Consider the following 18340-nt stretch of genomic DNA (forward strand, 5'->3'; position numbering starts at 1 on the left):
GCATGGCAACAGGTGAGGCCTTGGCGGCCTACACTCTGAGACACCATGCATGGGCTATATTGCCTAGTATTGGGCGTGGCGCACCCATGCCCAATGTTTTAAGGGAGATGTTGCTCCCTACAGTTTTCGATTCTGTTCAAAGTTTAGTTCACACCTCGGGGTCGGAAGCTACAGACTACTATTGGGAGCACATGCTATGCTATCCCACTATAATACTTCAGGGGGATGATGTGGGAATAGGATATTACCACTGGGTCGACAGGGAATGAACCACCTTGGCACACCAATGGTTAAGCTAACATTATTAACCCTAAATGTGCAAGGGATGGGGCACCCCATAAAACGCAGGCGCGTTCTTTATCACCTGAGGGACCTCCAAGGGGATATCATTTTTCTTCAAGAGACACACCAGCAATAGGGGAATCAAGGAAATTGGAAAGGGGGTGGGTTGGGGCAGCGGCTCATGCCCCCTTTCGGGGTAAGCGGGGAGTGTCCATTCTGATCCATCGCCGGGTGCCCTTCATAACACAAAACACTGTCGCGGACAAATAAGGGCGATGCATACTGATGCAAGGCCTATTCCATCAACATCCAATCACACTTATCAACATATATGCCCCGAAGACAGACTTCCCCGCCTTCTTTACCCACACCTTTGCTACATGCGCACCATTTATGAGACGACTCGCATTGGATGCGGGTGGGGGGGGTTCCCTGAATGTGGCACTCGACCCGGTCCTCGACAGACAAAGTACGAATCCCTCGGCCAGATATAAGCCAAAGAAATGAACCACCCTCACCTCCCTCCTCCTGGGCCTAGGCCTGCAGGATGTGTGGAGGGCAGAGCATGGCCCTGGTAGGGATTACACCTTCTACTCATTTAGACACCAGAGTTACTCGAGGATCGATTACTGGTTTGCTCTGCATACAGCAGTACTCTTTCTCGAGGAATGCACCATACGCCCTACCACACTCTCTGATCGCGCTCTTGTCAAGCTCAAGCTAACCCTACCTGACACGCCCCAGAATCACCCAACCTGGAGACTTAATCTGCGAGCCCTGGCGTAGCCAGATTTTGTTGCACTTCCCACGGGGTACATGGCTATGTTCTGGGACACAAATGTCAGTCCTGCATACACGGTTCTTCTGTTTCAGGACGTTTTCAAGGCCTTCATGAGAGGCCAATGCATCTCCAGGTGGGCGCATAAACTCAAACAGTGGAATGCCCAGGAAAATAAACTAATACTTGCCCTTCGAGCCCTAGAAAAACAACATAAGACAACGCCAGGACAGCGAACTCTTACAGATGCGCAAATTACTAGCGGATATCAAAGATATCATGACCATTAGTCCAGAAGTCCTTTTCGAGTGGGTTCCAAAAGTATTACCTAGAAAACAATAGGGCCCTGCGCCTCATGGCACTCACCCTGAAACAAAGACAAGCAGCCACGACAATCACCTCCATCCGAGACCGAGAAGGGAATCTTATTGTAGGGGACAGAGTTGGACTGGGACAAGAAATAGGCCCGGACACCAAAAATAAAGTGGCCCACCCCTCACCTCAAATAAAAGTGACCCTCAAACCATTATCTGTGAATCGCGTCAATGCACGGCTTTACAGAAAATTCTACGTATGGAGGGTTCATGTCTGTTACATCACAACACAACTCATAAAATAACCTTACTTTGCATACAGTTCTGTGACAGGGTCTGTCCACGGTATGTCCTTTCGTCGCGGGATGTTTTTTTGCTTGGTTTTTTTACGGTGATTTTTTTTCGGAAAACCCCATCTAATTTTTTAGAAAATGGGAGGGGGGGTGAAGGGGAACCCCCCCCCCCAAAAAACAAAAAAATAATTTGATGGCTTTTTTCGATAAAATAAATTGCGGTAAAAAACCCAGCGAAAAAACATCCCGCGATGAAATGACATGGAACCCCGGTCACAGCTCCGAGGCGCAGGAGTGGCATGAACCAACCACCCCCACTGTAGTTTTGGGACCTGCTGCAAGTCAATGCTTATACAGGGCTCCGCAACCCCAGCAGGGAAGGAGGGTTAGGGTGACGATGGTTGGATAGGAAGAGGGGAAGTAGGGAAACCGGAATGAGGTTTAGGGAGAGGTTGGGGGGAGGTTATGGATAGGTTGGTGATGTACGGCAATAAAACACACACACAGCAGGATAATAAAATATAAAACCGCAGGTGCCCCGGTGCCTCCTATCAAGGCAGCCCCTGTGCTGTGTGGATCCGAAGACCTGCTTCTTTCAGGCCCGCGCCCGCAAGCTATGCCATTTGATTCACTGTTTGGTTGGACAATTCAATTCCCCAAAGTCCAGTGGGGAATTCACCATTTAATCCTTGACCAGGTGCTCTTCCTTGTTAGGGATTAAATGTCTAATTGTCCCCATGAGGGCATACCGGGGGTCATTCTTGAATCAACTATGTTCACCCATGTTACTTAACTTCATCAGACACAATGTCAAAAAAGGTATGTGCAATTTAGGGGATCCTTTCGGTAGTTCAAGTGGGTCTGCCACTCCATTTCCTAGAAAATCTGCTGGTTCAGCTCTACACTTACCAACACAACCCAATGTTTGATGTGGAGTTGGGATGGGGTAATGCAACAGGAAGATGTGCTGACAGTTTTGTACATTGAGGTTGTGGTGAAATGTGAGAGTGACACAAAGCGAAGATTGGCGACGGAGGAGTCGGCCAGCCAGGGTGAATGTTACATAGCCTTTGCATAGCAGTGAGGCAATGCTAAACTAATCAATGATAGTAGGTGACCGGCACATATGCAAAAATTGAGAAGTCTGGTAACGGAGGTAACCTATAGCGCAGCCTCAGGTTTCTGGCACAGTTATCTTCACAAAACATCACACTCACAACAACCTTACAGTTTCTGGGGGCTGCTTATATTTCATCTATATTGCCATTGGTCCACACGTGATGACATTGCTGTACATGGGAACAGATCTGTATAAACGTCAGTTGTGTGCCCAGTGGGGAGTAACGCACAGCAGCACTCAAAACATATATAGTCAGTTGCGTGCAGTACAAAAGTAACGTCTTCAGTTGGTCGGTCATACAGCACAAGGTTGTTAGTGCAGTTTGGAAGGACATCTATCCTCTCTTATGGCAGACCATATGGGTTCTCGATCTTTTTGATTGGGCAGGATGCTTTGTTAACTTACAGATCTGTGTGCCTTTTAGAGATGCGCATAAGGGACTGTAAACCGCAGAACCGGGGATCGAACCTGTGTTGCTCCATGTCGTCTTGCTTTCAAGGCGAGCACGTTGCCCCCCTAAGCTATCCTCCCGAGACCTAGTTCGTGTGTTATTTTCTTTGGGCACAACTTGCAGCAACCTGTGTCGGGACGAAGCCATGAAGGGGCAGTTTGGGGAGTACAGAAAGCGGCATGCATGGGCAGATATTATCTAAGCTCCCTCTACCTAAGAGCAGAATTGGAGGAATAGAACTGAGGGAGAGCCGCATGAGGTGGACCGGGCACTGGGGCACAATAGAATGAAGGGGACAGTGCTCAATATATTGTGGCAGAACCGTAACCGCAATGTAAAACGCATACGAACAAAGTCCTATGTTAAGGCAATAAAACACACACACACACAGCACAGGATAATAAAATATAAAACCGCAGGCGCCCCGCCCACCCTGTGCCTATAGTATCAAGGCAGCCCTGGCCCTGTGCTTTGGTGGACGTGGATCCGAGGCGAGGACCCAACCTGCTTCTTTCAGGCCCCCCCACGCCCCAGGCTATGACATGATGGGTAAAGTTAAACCGCTGACCCGGGGTTCGAATAAAACCTGCGTTGCTCCATGTGGGGCTCATCTTGCTTTCAAGGCAAGCGCGTTGCCCCCCGGTCCCCTAAGCAGCTATCCAAGAGTTGGAAATGTGCACATGAAACCGTCGCCAAACACGAGCTCGCCCCCACGAACCATTACCTTACTTGACAGTAGTGCTGCAGCACATCACAGCTCCTAGGAGTGGCACTGCACTCGGAGAGCCATGCAGGGACTACAGCCCATTCATGCCAGCTCTGGTACTAATACCAACCTGCGCCAATTAACCCGCTCGGGCCCCCTAAATCCGAGAACTGGGTAAACATCGAGACACCTGAGAGATCCGGCCCCAGCTGCTTGCGGAGATCAGGTGCTGCTCGCCCTAGGGTTGGGCTTGGCCCCCAGCCCTGCTGCGTCGCTGTGAGTCTGACCACCACTACCCCCCGCATGAAGGGGGGGTCCCATAGTACATTTTGGCCATTTCCAGCAATGTGCACATTTGCATGTTTCAAACCATTCCATTGAAGGCATCGAGTGCTTGCTGCTGTGCGCCCTCCCTTGTTGGCAGACCTCCCCAGAACACCTAGTTCATGATTCGTATGTGATTTTCTCTGGGCACAACTTGCGGCAGCGCAGCCTGTGTGCATGCGGGACCGACGAAGCCACGGGCACGAAGGGGCAGTTTTGGGGGAGTACAAGACTAGTACTGTCCATAAAGCGGCAGGGGCAAATCTAGGCTCAAGAGCAGAATTTCAATAGAACTGGGGAAGGACTAGAGCCGCATGGCATGAGGTAGAAGGCACCGAGTGGAATTTGGGGTAGAATTGAATGAAGGGTAGTGCACAAGAACCTACCTAACCTATGTAAAACGCATATACGAACTCGAAGTCCTGTCCTTACCTGATTGTGCAGTGCACAGTTCGAATCAGTGGCAGGCTGTGGACTGGCCTGGCATCCCTGGGCACTGGCAGCCGGCTTCCTCCGACTCGCCTGCCCAGCTGCAGCCCTACTGGCCTCAGTGGCTGTGGGCAAGGCACTAGTGGGCACTAGACATGGGCAGGCTGGCGGCCTCCGACGAGTTGTGGTGGTGGTCGGCTGCAGACGTGTTAAGCTGGCTCAGGCTTTCTCTGTCTCTAGAGACTCTAGACTGTTGTCTCTCGTCTGTGCCCGCTCTGGTATGCGCCGTGTTGTGGTGCACTGGTGTGGCCGCCAAAATCATGGCCAGGGTCGAAGAGGCTCCGCAAATATCCTCAATCATCACGTCACCTGGTTGGGTGGGGGCGGGGCAGCCGGCCCTGCAGCCGAATTTTCATTGGCCCCTGCTTTGCTCCGCGGCGGCCGCCAGGCCCCAGGCACAAGTTGCTGTTTCAACTTTGCAAGAAGTGCAACAAATTTGTTGTTACTTCCTGCAAAGTTGAAGAGAAGCAACTGATGTGTGTGAAATGTTAATGTATGTGTCTGTCACTGCCTGCCGTGCTGAAGTGCCGGAGGCCAGGCCCATGCCCAGCCCCAGCCCAGCCCCAGGGTCAGGAGGACTCGGATGTGACCATGGTGTTAGAATAGAATTGCTTTTAGTTTGCAATTCATACAACTCAGCCGGCCAGAGCGAGCTGAGCAGCACACCGCACGGCACGGTGCAGGTGGCCCCCCTCGGAACGCCTGCCGGTGGCCACTGGCCACCGAACTTGATGATGCATATGCATCTGCATGCATCATAAATCATGATGCATGCATGATGCAATCATCAAAGCAAGGTACTGCGACATCCCAGATCTGTAGTGTTACCTTGCTTTGATGAATTATTCATGCTGCTGCCTGCAGTCTGACTGCAGACACTGTGCCGCCTGCTGCCCAGTGGCCCAGCCCAGCAACCCCCTCATGAGTCTTGACACTGGACCACCGGCAGCGCCCTCCTGCGAGGCGAACTGCTCCGCTTCCGCTCTCGGGTCACGCCGGATTCGGGCGGGGCCGCCTGCCCGCAGCAGCACCGCGAGCCGCATCACATGGCCGCACACAGTCTCATGACAGATAGAGACTACTACATTTGATTACTAATACACATTTATTTTTTTTTATTTAAAAAAAAAAAAACAGCCCAGGGGTGGCTGCCGAAAAACCGGCCACAGGGGACCCAAAATTCGTTCGACCACGGGCCGAAAGACCAAAAGGGCCAGTCCAACCCTGGTAGGGGATGCTGGCATTAACTCCAGATTTTCTGAGTTTTACGCAAACCTTTACGCAAAACCCGAATCACTCCCCCGCAGGCGATGCAAGGCTTCATAAGTGCAATCCGTCTGCCTAAAATCTCCCGTGAGCAATATGAGGTGCTGGACACCCCCCTGACGTAGGACAACATCCGACAGGCGATCAACGCTCTCAACTCGGGCAAAGCCTCGGGTCTGTATGGGATATCGATCGATATGTATGAATGCGTAGCCGATGATATTGCCCCAAAGCTCCCTGCGGTAGTCTCGGAGGCAGCCACCAACGGCCCAACAAAGAATGTGGATCATATAGGCCCATATCATTGAAAAATGCTGACGCCAAAGTCCTCGCAAAATGTCTGGCCCAGAAACTAGACGCAGTCTTACCCTGCCTGATTCACAACAACCAGCCAGGATTTATACGCAAACGGCACTCAGGAGACAATGTCAGTCGGCTATTGCATGTAATGGCGGGATAAGCAGGGCGAGAAGACTCGATCCTTACAATCGATGCCCAGAAGTCCTTTGACAAGGTCCAATGAGACTTTGTTCCTCGCTTTTGCTGCCTTTTGGTCTCCCTCCCTCTTTGATTAGATTGATCCGACTGCTATATACGGATCCTGAGGCGACGGTAACCACCAACGGCCTCACTTCATATTTAAACAGCATGTGAATCTATGAAACATACCAATGCTAGACAACAGGAGTTTCAGGTAAGTAACTTATTCCATGTGGATTAGGAAGAGAAATATGGCTTTGAGAAATAAGTAATAAGATTATGTCCAGATGAAGAGCGAGGAGCTTGAAATACTAGTTGACAAAAAGAAAACAGGAATAAATATGCAGGTTGGACAGGATCAGGTTTTTCTGTTTTTCTGTAAAAGTAAGCACAGTGTACATATGGGATGTGGTTTAAAGGGATGCACAGACGTAATAACCAAGAGGTTCATGTAATTATTATTTTGTTTAAAGGCATTCTATTTTTGTTTGGCTCATACACAAGACCTAAGGAACAGAACACTTTGCCTCATCTGTTGGTCAGTGGTTTGAGCCAGTGTATGATGAAGCAAGGCATCTTCTGTTGGTGAATGCTCCTGTTTAGATTTCACTTAGCACAGGAACATTATTCACCCTCTTCCCAGCAACCAGTGTAAAACATGGGGCCGATTTATATATTAAAAGATATTTCCTCAGTTGAGTGTTATCAAATGCACGTGCAAATCTGAAAAATGCACACATTATGCAGCTGGCCCCATTCACTACAGGGAAGATCCGGTGCAAATGTATTTTTTCTTGCAGATCTCTGACACTGGCATCATTTATAGGCATGTCATAACGGAAATGTGGCTGCCCACATCAAAGTGCATTCCTGTTTCACAGAGGGATGCATTTTGATGTGCGGCAGTCCCTGTGGCAGTTTCCACTGCAACTTATCTTTTATGTCACTGGCCAGTCGTAGGTGGCACACTGTTGACCAGTCACAGAGACATTATTGCATTTCCAAGATGGGACAATTTTACAATGCTTAAGTCTTTCGGTCATTATTTTAACACATATTCACTATTAATAATGGGCTAGAAATAGAAAAACTGCAATTGAGTGTCCGGTTCTTTAAGGCCCAACAATGCAGTTGCACTGCCTGATCTAATATGGGAAGTAGGCTGACCCTCACCCCCTACTGATGTGGGTTCAGTTGCCAAATACATATGTAAATGTTGAATGCTTCCACGTTTAGATGCATGGAGGGGCTAGCTGTACTTTTCTTGCGCCTGCAGCAAGCCTCTCTCCCTGCATGCAAATCCATTTTATGCATCAGAAATGTGCTTAGAGGAAATGTACCTCTAGGGAAATGTGGATGAAGAAAGAGGTGTGCTTTGCACCTTCTTATTTTCCTTCAGTGTGGCTTTGTGAATATTGGGAATGCATCTACTGCTTATATTCTGAGTAATATCCAATTGAAACCTTATTTCTAAGGCTGTGATCATAGGTTTTGTGTGCATCCTAGCTATGATTCTAATGTCAATCACAGCTTGCACAAACTTGAAATAAGTTAAGTACTTGTCATAAACATATGTCATGATTTGTATTCTATGCTTCATGTATGACTATAGACCACGTGTTGGCGTGGAGGAGGTAACTGACATGACCTATCACACTGTTCATTCTGTAGGCATGTTTCCCTTGATTATTGTAGTATTGCTCCCCCACATGTGAATTAATATTAATGGTTTTGGTCAGGAACCTTAGTCTTATGGTGTTCATGTTATAGTATTTTGTTCAAAAGAACACAAATACCTTTTTAGTATTTGGCAATTCTACTAACTGTAGAGAAATTATACTTCCCTTTTCACAGCCTTCTAGAGTGCTAACACGTGTTTTGCCCACCTGTTTTATGTTCGTTGTAAAGTGGCAATGTTGATAGTATCCTATTTCTGTCATTGTGTTTCTCAAAAGTAATTGTGCATTGATAATCTGCTTACCCAGTACTATTGAATGTGAAAGACTCCACTGCAAGACTCACATCAGCAATAATAGATTGATCTTCTCTGGTCTCCAAGCGTAAGCTATTTAATCAGTACATCGGTGGAAAAATATATTTTATAATGTATTCCATCCGTGTTCTCAAAGTTTGACTTTTTGTTGGGGGAAAAAATGCAATGCAATGTAATATATTTTCCCTTAACAATTTCTAGGAAAAAGCTAAGGCGGAACACATAGACAAACTAGGGGAGCGAGATGACACCATTCCACCAGAATACAGAGCTCTTCTGGCAGGCGATGGAAAGGTAATGAGAATTGGCATTATGTTTAGCAGTTAAAAGTTTACTGCTGTGATGTTTTTTACTGTGGGACTGTGGGTGCTTTAATCAAAGATGAAAGGAGAAAAGCCCTTTTCCTTTTATATGTGCAATAGGAAGAATATATTGTCACCGATCATCTGTGCACTGAACTGCTCCAGGGAAACCCTTGATTCAAGCATTCCAGCCAAGAAGCTGAGCTGGAGCTGTCTATTCAGTTTTTATCTTAGGGACATTGATATATGCACTTTGAGATTTCTTTTTTTAGCAGATTGTGAGTTGCATCGACATTAGGGCTATTTAGTTGCATGCAATAGACCTAATATTTGAGTGAGTGAATATCTTGAGGAGTCTATGAGCCCTTTATTCACGTTTCCTGAAAATGCCTAGTCTAGGTGCATCACAGGTCTAATGTTGTCAGGTTATTCTTTCACAGTTCCACCTCTGGTAGTTGCTTCAATGTGCGTAGATCTCTGAGTATATATAGAAATAAAAAAAGAAAAAGTATGGAAATATTTACAATAATTATTCTTATCTTCTAGGGCAAAACTGTTAATCCTGTGATTCCTGAAAAGCAAAAGGTAAAAACAATTACTACTTACTGATTTGCTGCAAAGCCTCATAAACCTAAGTAGCCTGCTTGAATAAACTGAAACCTTCTCATATAAGGTTCTAGCAAGAACTCCTTATAAGATTGCACTTAGTCAGGTCCCCTTCCCTGCTTTAAGATTCTCTTTCCCAATCACACTTTCTATGAAACCTTTAAATATTGGAGAGGAGCGAGAGCTATTGGTTTTGCCAAATTCCTTGTGATAGGTGGAGATAGTGGATGTTTGGCGGCTGTTCAATGCAGGCTCACACAATTACAGATTCTACTCCCATGTCCACAAGGGCCTGTCACAAATAGACCTAATCCTGTGGACTACTGAGCTTTTTCCTTGTCTGGAGCTGGGTCTGTATTTTGTCAAGGGTGATATCGGACCATGCCCTGTTGTTGGCTCGCATTCAGGCAATCGGCTTTCCAGAACGGCCTCTGAGGCCCTGAAAGCTGCAGGACTCCCTATTACAAGATGCTGCAAGTAGGGAGAGAATATTAAACGCCCTACCCAACTACTTCAGGGAAAATTCCTCAGTGGGCTGTTCACTGTCAAGGGTCTGGGATGCTATGAAGGCGGTAATACGGGGGGAGCTGATAATATGCGCTGCAGCAATCGGGAGAACTGGGCGAATAGAGACAGCTCATTCCCAAGGGAGGGTGGAGGAGCTAGAAAAGATACATAAATCCAACCAGTCCACGTAAGTGGGGAGGGATCTTAAAAAGGCAAAGTCCATGCTGGAAATGCACCTGGCCGACAAATCTTCTTGTGCCCTAGCATACACCAAACAGTTCTATGTAAACAGCAACAAAGTGAATCGGTTGCTGGTACATAAATTGAAGAAAATACACGTTTGCATTAATATCCAAGCATTAAGAGGCCCGGACGGCTCCCTATTGGTCTCGGAGGGGGACAAACTGAATGCTATGATGGACCACCATAAAGGCGTAATGATCGTGGCCCCAATAGAGAGTGCACTGAAATCTAGGTATTTAGAAACTATCCCCCGCAGGAGTCACACAGGTTCAGTTTGACACCCTCGAGCTTCCCATCACCCTTTAAGAGGTCACAGAGGCCATCAAGACCCTAAAAAAACACTGCTCCGGGCCCAGACAGATTCACGACTCCATTTTCCAAAGTTTATGCATGCATCTTGTATCCCCCCGACCCCCTGTCTAACAGACCTTTTCAACTCCTTCCTAACCACTGGCTGTATTACACCATTGATGGAGGAATCCCTTACCGTGCTCATACCAAAACCCGGGAAAGGCCAGGAGGACTGAAGCTCGTACAGGCCCATAACACTAATGAACAATGACACAAAAATGTTCTCCAAGATATTGGCATCCAGGCTCGCTAGGGTCCTACCCCAGTTGGTACACCGTGATCAAACGACGTTTATCCCGGGCCGCTCCACCCAAGATAATATATGATGTATCCTCAATTTATTTGAGTGCGCTTTGAGCGAGGGAGTGGAACTGGTGGTGCTCTCGCTAGACGCTCTCAATGCGTTTGACCTACTTGATTGGGGGTATATAAGCAAGACACTGGCCCACTACGGGTTTTGCCAGAAGTTTACAAAATGGGTTTGAGAAGAAAAGTGGGGATGCGATCAGTTGGACCACATTGTTTCGATTCACCCCATCAGTAGATCACATGTTGCATAATTATTGTGATCCTCAATATTGAATGTATATGAAATAGGGTTGTTTGTGGTGACAATTAGAATGTTCCACTACATAATGTCCCACCAGTTTTGGTATTCGTTTTAGTGGTTAGGGGATGAATGTTTGGAACTGAATGTGAATGAATGGCTCACTGAGAATGGAGTAAAATGGTATGGTTTTTATGGCTTATGTATGTTCAAATTTAATTTGCGTTACAGGAAAACATGAAGTGTTCATTAATATATGATTGACTCAACTCTGTATCATGCTAAATACATTTGATACTTTATTAAGAAATAACGTCCTCTGGACACTTTTTCAGTATACTCTGGTACAGTAATACCATGGTCCAGAGCGTAGGGTTTTCCTGCACCTTTCAGTTACCCAACTATCAGCAACCCACCACGTCCCTGTGAATTAATGGCATTCGATCGCCAAATTTGGAAATCTCATGGGGCACTTGTCAGGGTTGCCACCATCACCTCTAATATTTGCACTATCGATGGAGCCATTTGCCACCAGGATATGTGCCGATACACGGAATGCAGGTGGGAGGGCATAGCTGCAAAGTCTCTTTATACGCTGATGACGTCCTACTCTCCCTTACTCAGCTGGATATATCCCTAGAGATGCAGTGGCGTGAAATTTCGAGTTATGCAACGTGTCCGGCTTTAGGATTAGCTTTTTGAAATCTAACGCCATGGGAGTAAATGTCCCACAGCGGCGAAGGGAAACACTGGCAAGCAGTGGGCCAATCCCATGGGGGGGGAGGGGAAGGGCCATATCACTTATCGAGGGGTCAGGATCCCGACTAAACCTGGGAAAGTTGATCAGGCCAATTTCCCACACCTTTTCAGTAACCTTTTCGATGATTTAGACAGACTGACTAACCCTCTCTAGTGGTCCTGTGAAGACACAGGATTGGGTGCGGAGAAACTGCTTACTTATGCAGACTGAACACCTTATGGGAAAGAAATAATTTCAATTGAATGCAATATAGCAAAATACAAAATCACTTTAATGATTAATAGAGGTGCTCTCCTGTTCCGAACACTGGAGAGTAAATTACATATCCAGAAAACCCAGCTCAATGGTCCTTACTAAACGGTGCTGATCACAGATCTGGCATTTTATGTGAATGGGGAACAAAATTAATTCGCTAAGAAAAAATTAATGTCCTGAAGATGGCCCAACATTTGTTTTACTGACCACCGCAGACAACAGTGGTACTCCATCAAGGGCCGAAACATATGTCGACCTAAAAGGAAAACCAAATGTGTTTTATTTTTTCTTTCCCTATGTCATGCTTATTGTAAACAATGAATATGCTAGAAGAACATTCAAATTGTAGAAGCCCTTGTTTGTAAAACGTATGAGTGGAATGAAAGGTATGACTGGTTCACCTAGAAGCCAATAATGTTTTTAAGATGTTTTTATGAATTAACATTAAAGTGATTTTGTATTTTGCTATATTGCATTCAATTGAAATAATTTCTTTCCCATAAGGTTTTCAGTCTGCATAATAAGTAAGCATGTGTTTGACAATGGTTACTTTACTGTTATCTATTGCCTCCCCGTCGTGTTTGTTTTCTTGTTTCAGTTGTGTTTTTCTGATTTCAACCATAAAAATGACAAAGGATATTGAAAAAATAAATATTGGAGAGAGGATGGAAAAATGTAAAACTATATATTCTAGGATCATGTTTAAAATACATCACTCTTCTTTAAAATGAAGTGCGGGGTAGGCAGAGCCTACAGTGATTCTTTATGGGAATTCAGGACCAACATGCTCACCCAGAGAACTTAAAGGGTTATTAAGAAGATACATTGAATGTATAGAAAATGCATTCTAAGGTTATATGCCTTTATACAATAACCGTTTGGTACAAGTCCTATTCTCTCAGTAGTTGGGTTCTGGCTGGGGGTTCGTGGCATGGTCGTGCTCTTCTAAATATTAGTGAAAGTGACAGAACAGTTTAAATGTTGATCATCTTGTGGCAACTAGGTGTGTTTGACTATGGTCTAGCGCTGCCACATTCTGCCCCATTACTGTCAGTTCTTTTTGAGCAGTTCATGATGGTTGTAACTATGACAAGAAAAGGAGTAATGTGACCGTCTCCCATTATACCCATCCCCCGTTAGCATCATTTGGGGTCAAAAGTGTAGGTCAATATTCTTCATTTCCTTCATTTGGCTTAGTATTGTTTGCCAAAATATGTTTATTATATTTCACTCTGCCATTCTGCGATCTGGCATTGATCAGAAGTCTCTAGAAGAGCATCCCTAAATCCATCTTGGATGAAGTGCCACCTATAGCACATTTTTCATGCATCCTCCACACTTATGTGCATCCATCAGCCATATCCCACCTCACTGGGCAGCTGAATATGTTCAGCTGGTTCCCTAGTTAGTTTACGAGTGCTTACCTATTGCACATACTCCTAATATATCGATGTTGGTGCATCCTCCCTCTATAAAGAGTTTAAGCTCTGTTCTAGTGGAATCAAGGCACGAGGACCGCAGACAGGTTGAGGGTGTTTGTTCGGGTACAAAACAACCACCTCACCTGGGGCCTGGCATGGCTGCTAATTTCTTTGAAACCCATTCTACATGGCGAACGAACCCAGCAACAAGTTCAAATCTCATGACCAGTGCCCTATTAAGGACAGGTGAGGACTCTCCTGGACTTTTTCTGAGCATTGGAGTATGGGCAGATGGTCGGCGGGTGAGGCAATGGGGGGGGCCTCCCTCTTGTGGGTCTGTTTGCGTGTTAGGCACAGTTAAGACTCTGTTGTTACTCGGAAGAGGTTGGGGCACTGTGCTACTCACTGACTGCTTTCGTGAGCCCTGCTGACTGGGAGTGCACTGAATTCACTGCAGTCGACCACAGCTGGAAAAGCCGTATTTGATAGGGAGTCGGATTGCATATTTTCAGTGTTTCACAATGGAAAATGGGAGGGTGCCAATTTGTTAGTTGAGACGGTAGTTGCTCTATGGAAATGAGTGCCAGTCTCGAAGACGATACCAGAGTGCAATACTGGGAGTTCATCAAGCTATCCCCTTATCACTGATGGTGATGCAGGAGGGCATTGTGACTGTGGGCAAGGTTAGTTTGTGCTCCCATCTGCTTTGGAGCAAGACTGTGGGCGATCGAGTGTGGGCAATGTTAGTTAACTATTTTACAGGCCAGTGGTATCAGTTTGTTTAATAATTCGTGTATGTGCCCAGATTCAGAGAATTGTGCACTTTCTTGCCTGCTGAAAGTTCAAACTATTGGAACATTAAGGCAGTAAAACACATTTGGGCTCGATCAATGTTTCTTGGTTATGGTTTTATATGGGACAAAAAACTAGGAACACCTGGAAAGAAAAAAGATACATTTGCTGATCTGGTCGTCTTTGCACCCCACTGTCCCTCCAGAAGGTCTGGACAATTTATAGCTAAACCTAGGCAGCAGTCGTGCAAACCTTCCTCACCTTTCAAGGGCCCCTGTTTTAGCCACATTGAATAATCTGCATCAGCTTGAAAATACTTTTCATAAACTCAATGCAAAGGTAGCCCATCTGGAGTCCAGAACTTGTCACATCGAGCAAAGGACCACTAAGCTGGACCGGCAGTGCTCCCAAACAATCCCAACCAGATGGGCAAAGAAATAATGGCAGTAATGAAAGGAAATAGTGCTATGGAAGGCAGGCTTGAATATCTGTTGAAAGTGATGCTGACGAAGCAAGTTGGGGACATTTGCCTCCATCTTACTCCCATCTCACCTGGGTAGAAGGTGGCGATCTTATTTCCTTGATGCCAAACTGGGTATCTCGGTTACTCGAAGTGGATGACGATCCTATATACTCCTATGTTCCGCCCCCTTTCCTCTAAACTGCATGGACTTCCCTCGCAGGGGAAGGAACTGAACCATTTTCACACAAAAAAGCCTTTCCCCTTTAAAAATGTAGCTGCACACTGAGGCATGGTACCAGGAGCATGTGCTCCCCTGACTGCGCCTTCTGGCGCCACACCCCAGTCCTCTTTTCCACGTCGACTGGTGCAGACCTGCTTCACCTGCGCTGGTGGTTGAGGCCTGTTCCCTCCTAATTAAAACCAAAAAAATGATGGGTGGAAGGTTTCAAATGAATCTGAACCACTGGCATTGCTCTGGGCAACCTTCCACACCACTGTTTTTTAGCCAGTCGGCACCATTGCAAAAGGGGTTCAACCATTTGAAAATCAGTCAGGTACTGCCACCAATGGGAGCAGCCGTGGTCGAACTGCTAGGCCAGATCCCCTCGGCATGGAAACACAAGCAACCTCAGACATGTTTTAACCTTGTTGGGCCTCCTCAGTGAGGTGCAGCTTGGTTCCCTATGGCGCAGCGAGCAAGGGATCCACGTCTGGGCATACCGTCTCACAGTGGCCAGACGTGGGTCCCATCCCTGCTGGGCCTAGAGACCCAAGCTATTCCTCACTGATCAGGTCCAACAAGGCTAAACATGCCTGGGGATGCTTGTGGTCTCGCGCAGAAGGGATGTGACCTAGCAGTTCGGGCTGGACTGGGGTGGGATTAAGCCCGATTTGCATATATTTCCCCTTCTGTAATGGCTTAGCAGGTGGAAAATGATGGCCTGTAAGGTTGTACAAAGCAATGCCAGAGGTTAAGATTAATTTTAAACCTTCCAGCCATCACCTCTTGTTTTTGCTTTTCCCCTCCTAATTCCATGCACTTCAACTTCCCCTGGGACCTTGTGTCCCACTCATTTTTGTAATTTTTCTTCACTTCTTCGTAGCATCAGTCAGACACCGTCCTCCTGAGCCTCGCCCTCCCCCTGCATGTCGGCTGCGGCGGGCTTCAGTAGGTGCCCTTCCTGCGACTGATCCTTTCTGGTGTTGAACCTGCATTTGCTGTGCCAGCAGTGCCTCATTGAGGATCACAGTTGGGACGGCTGTTCAGCATGCAAAGCTCTTACTGCGCAGTCACTCAAAAACCGGCATGCAAGGTGGAGGGAACTCTTCTCCAGGTCTCTGTCTGAACACAACGTGTGCAGGAAAGCAAAGGCCAAAGTAAGTACTCTCCTTTTGAAAGCACCCCACAAGGGTTATTCCTTCCCTAGGAAAACCCAGAGTGGGAGGGACTGTTGAGGTCCTGCTACCCCAAGGCTCCTAGCGCTATTAGCCTCTGGCCAAAGGATCAACGGACTTTCCTAAGACTGAGGGGTCCAAGGGCTCTCGTTCTGGGAAATCTCCTGAGGGGTTTTCTCTGTTACCGGTTCTAGGGCGGTCAGCCTGCCAGGTCTACACCGTAGGTGCAGAAGCGTCCCGAACCTACGCTTCAAAGCAAACGGGTATAGGCATGTGCAAGTACCTCGACGGTTACGCAGTTCCCGCGCTTGTCAGTCCAGGAAAAAATGGCGACACCGACTGACCAGTTGGAGTCGTGTACAGAGGCACGCCCTTCCAGTCGAAAGGATCCCAGAGGGTCATTCCTCCAGCATCCAGGCAGTAGTTTGTGCCAAGACTGGAATGATCACCTGTGCATACACCACAGATGCTGTGGTATACCGCCTACACTCAGGCGAGTTACATAGAGGCCAGGCACGGCACAGGTAGAACTCAGCCGACCACAGCTACTACCCTGGCTACGACGACAGGTCATGAGCGCGCATCTCCAGCATGTGAGGAACGCTTCTTAGACAAGTTCCTGACTCTGAAGTCTCCACAAATGGCTGGTATTTTGAGGGGCATAATAAAGGAGATGATTCCTCCTACACCTCCACAACCGGTACTGCCACAGCCTCCACCAGGTCTGGTGCTACCCTCCACCGCTGTGTTGTCTGCATCGGGCCCGGCTCAACCACTGCCGTGGGTACTGCTCACACCAACGCCGGCTCCTACGCCTCTTATCACTGGGTAGTCTCCACCGCCTCATACTCTGCAGGCCACACAGATCCTGCCGGCTACCCCTTCCTGTGATACTGAAGACCAGGCAGACACAGATGAGGATGCCAACACCTTGTCATCAGCGAGAGCCTTCCATGACAGGTCAGCGGGACTGGCAGAGGATCTGGGCATCCCACAAATGCATAAGGAGCAGCCAGAGGCAGGGGTCCTCGATGAGGTGCTTACTATCAGAGCATCGACCAGATCAGGCATTCCTTTGAAGAAGGATGGGGAGGCACTTGCCAAAAAGATCTGGGCTAAGCCCTACTCCAGTCAGCCCACCAACAAGCGCTTGGATGACAAATATAGGCAGGCCGAGGGGGACACACTACTGCTATCTGTTCAACCTCATTCCTCTGTTATAGCGGCGGCTTCCATGTACGCCAAGCTGCATGCCTCAAAATCGTCCACCTCTGCATTACTTGGTAAGGAGGAGGAGAAAACCTTGGAAGCTTATGTGAATAAAATGTATCAAAATGCCGGGCTTCACGTTTGGCAGGCAAACACGGATGCTTTGCTGGCCACAGCAAATGATAGGCAATGCAGGGAATTTGCGGACTTCCTGCCGGATCTGCCAGTGCACAAGCAGGCGGCCTTCAAATCGGGCTAACCCAAACCGTGGCCCACATTGACAAGGCAGGCAGGGCCATTTGCATTGCCAACGACCTGCAGAGTATGGCTTGGTTTAGGGCTACCAAGTTCAACCCAGACGTCCAGGAACGCATCCTAGATCTCCCCTTTGAGGATGGGGTCTTATTCCATTCATCGACAGAATAGGACCAGCTCTGAAACCACAAAGTCATTAACCATCCTGGCAAAACCAGCTGCTTAACCTTACGAACAGGGGAAGGCACGGTCTGACAGTGGGAGAACATTTTGCGGCTTCAAGGGCTAGCTTCCAGCAGCATAGGGCACACCAGCCGATAGGTCTCCCAGCCTCCACAGGCGCAAACCGCAAAGGACCTCAAACAAAGGTTTCTTCCAGTCCCCCTCCCAGGCACCAGCCTCTGATGGAAAGAAACAATGAAGTTGGTATCAAAGTCCACAGTTCTCCAGTGGGGGGCAGGCTTACTCTCCACATTCAGTCCCGGTGTATCCATGGATCTCATCAGTGGTCGCCCATGGATTCCGCCTCCTTCCTCCAGCCCCCACCTTCCTCCCCTCATCTACCCTCACTCAGATCGGACACCGGCCGACTCCCCTTGCGGAAATCTGTACACTTGTACAGAGTGGGGCGGTCATGTAAGTCCCCCTTTCCCTAAGAGGCTCAGGATTTTATTAGCACATTTTCATAATTCAGAAGAACCAGGCAGGCCTGCGAGTGGTTCTCGATCTATCCTTACT

At 47.5% G+C, this 18340-nt stretch overlaps 1 protein-coding gene across 13 annotated transcripts in view; it reads left to right on the forward strand.

Moving 5' to 3' along the window:
- CAST (calpastatin) overlaps nucleotides 1-18340 on the forward strand; it is a 757786-nt gene that overhangs the window by 657601 nt on the left and 81845 nt on the right. For all 13 annotated transcript variants that reach the window (XM_069627659.1, XM_069627661.1, XM_069627656.1 and 10 more), the window contains 2 exons: nucleotides 8698-8790; nucleotides 9345-9383. In XM_069627659.1, coding sequence (XP_069483760.1) covers nucleotides 8698-8790; nucleotides 9345-9383 — 132 coding nt within the window. The remainder of the gene's footprint in view (nucleotides 1-8697; nucleotides 8791-9344; nucleotides 9384-18340) is intronic.

Source organism: Ambystoma mexicanum, chromosome 6p (assembly GCF_040938575.1).
Source record: "Ambystoma mexicanum isolate Mex_15411 chromosome 6p, UKY_AmexF1_1, whole genome shotgun sequence".
NCBI classification, from domain to species: Eukaryota; Metazoa; Chordata; class Amphibia; order Caudata; family Ambystomatidae; genus Ambystoma; species Ambystoma mexicanum.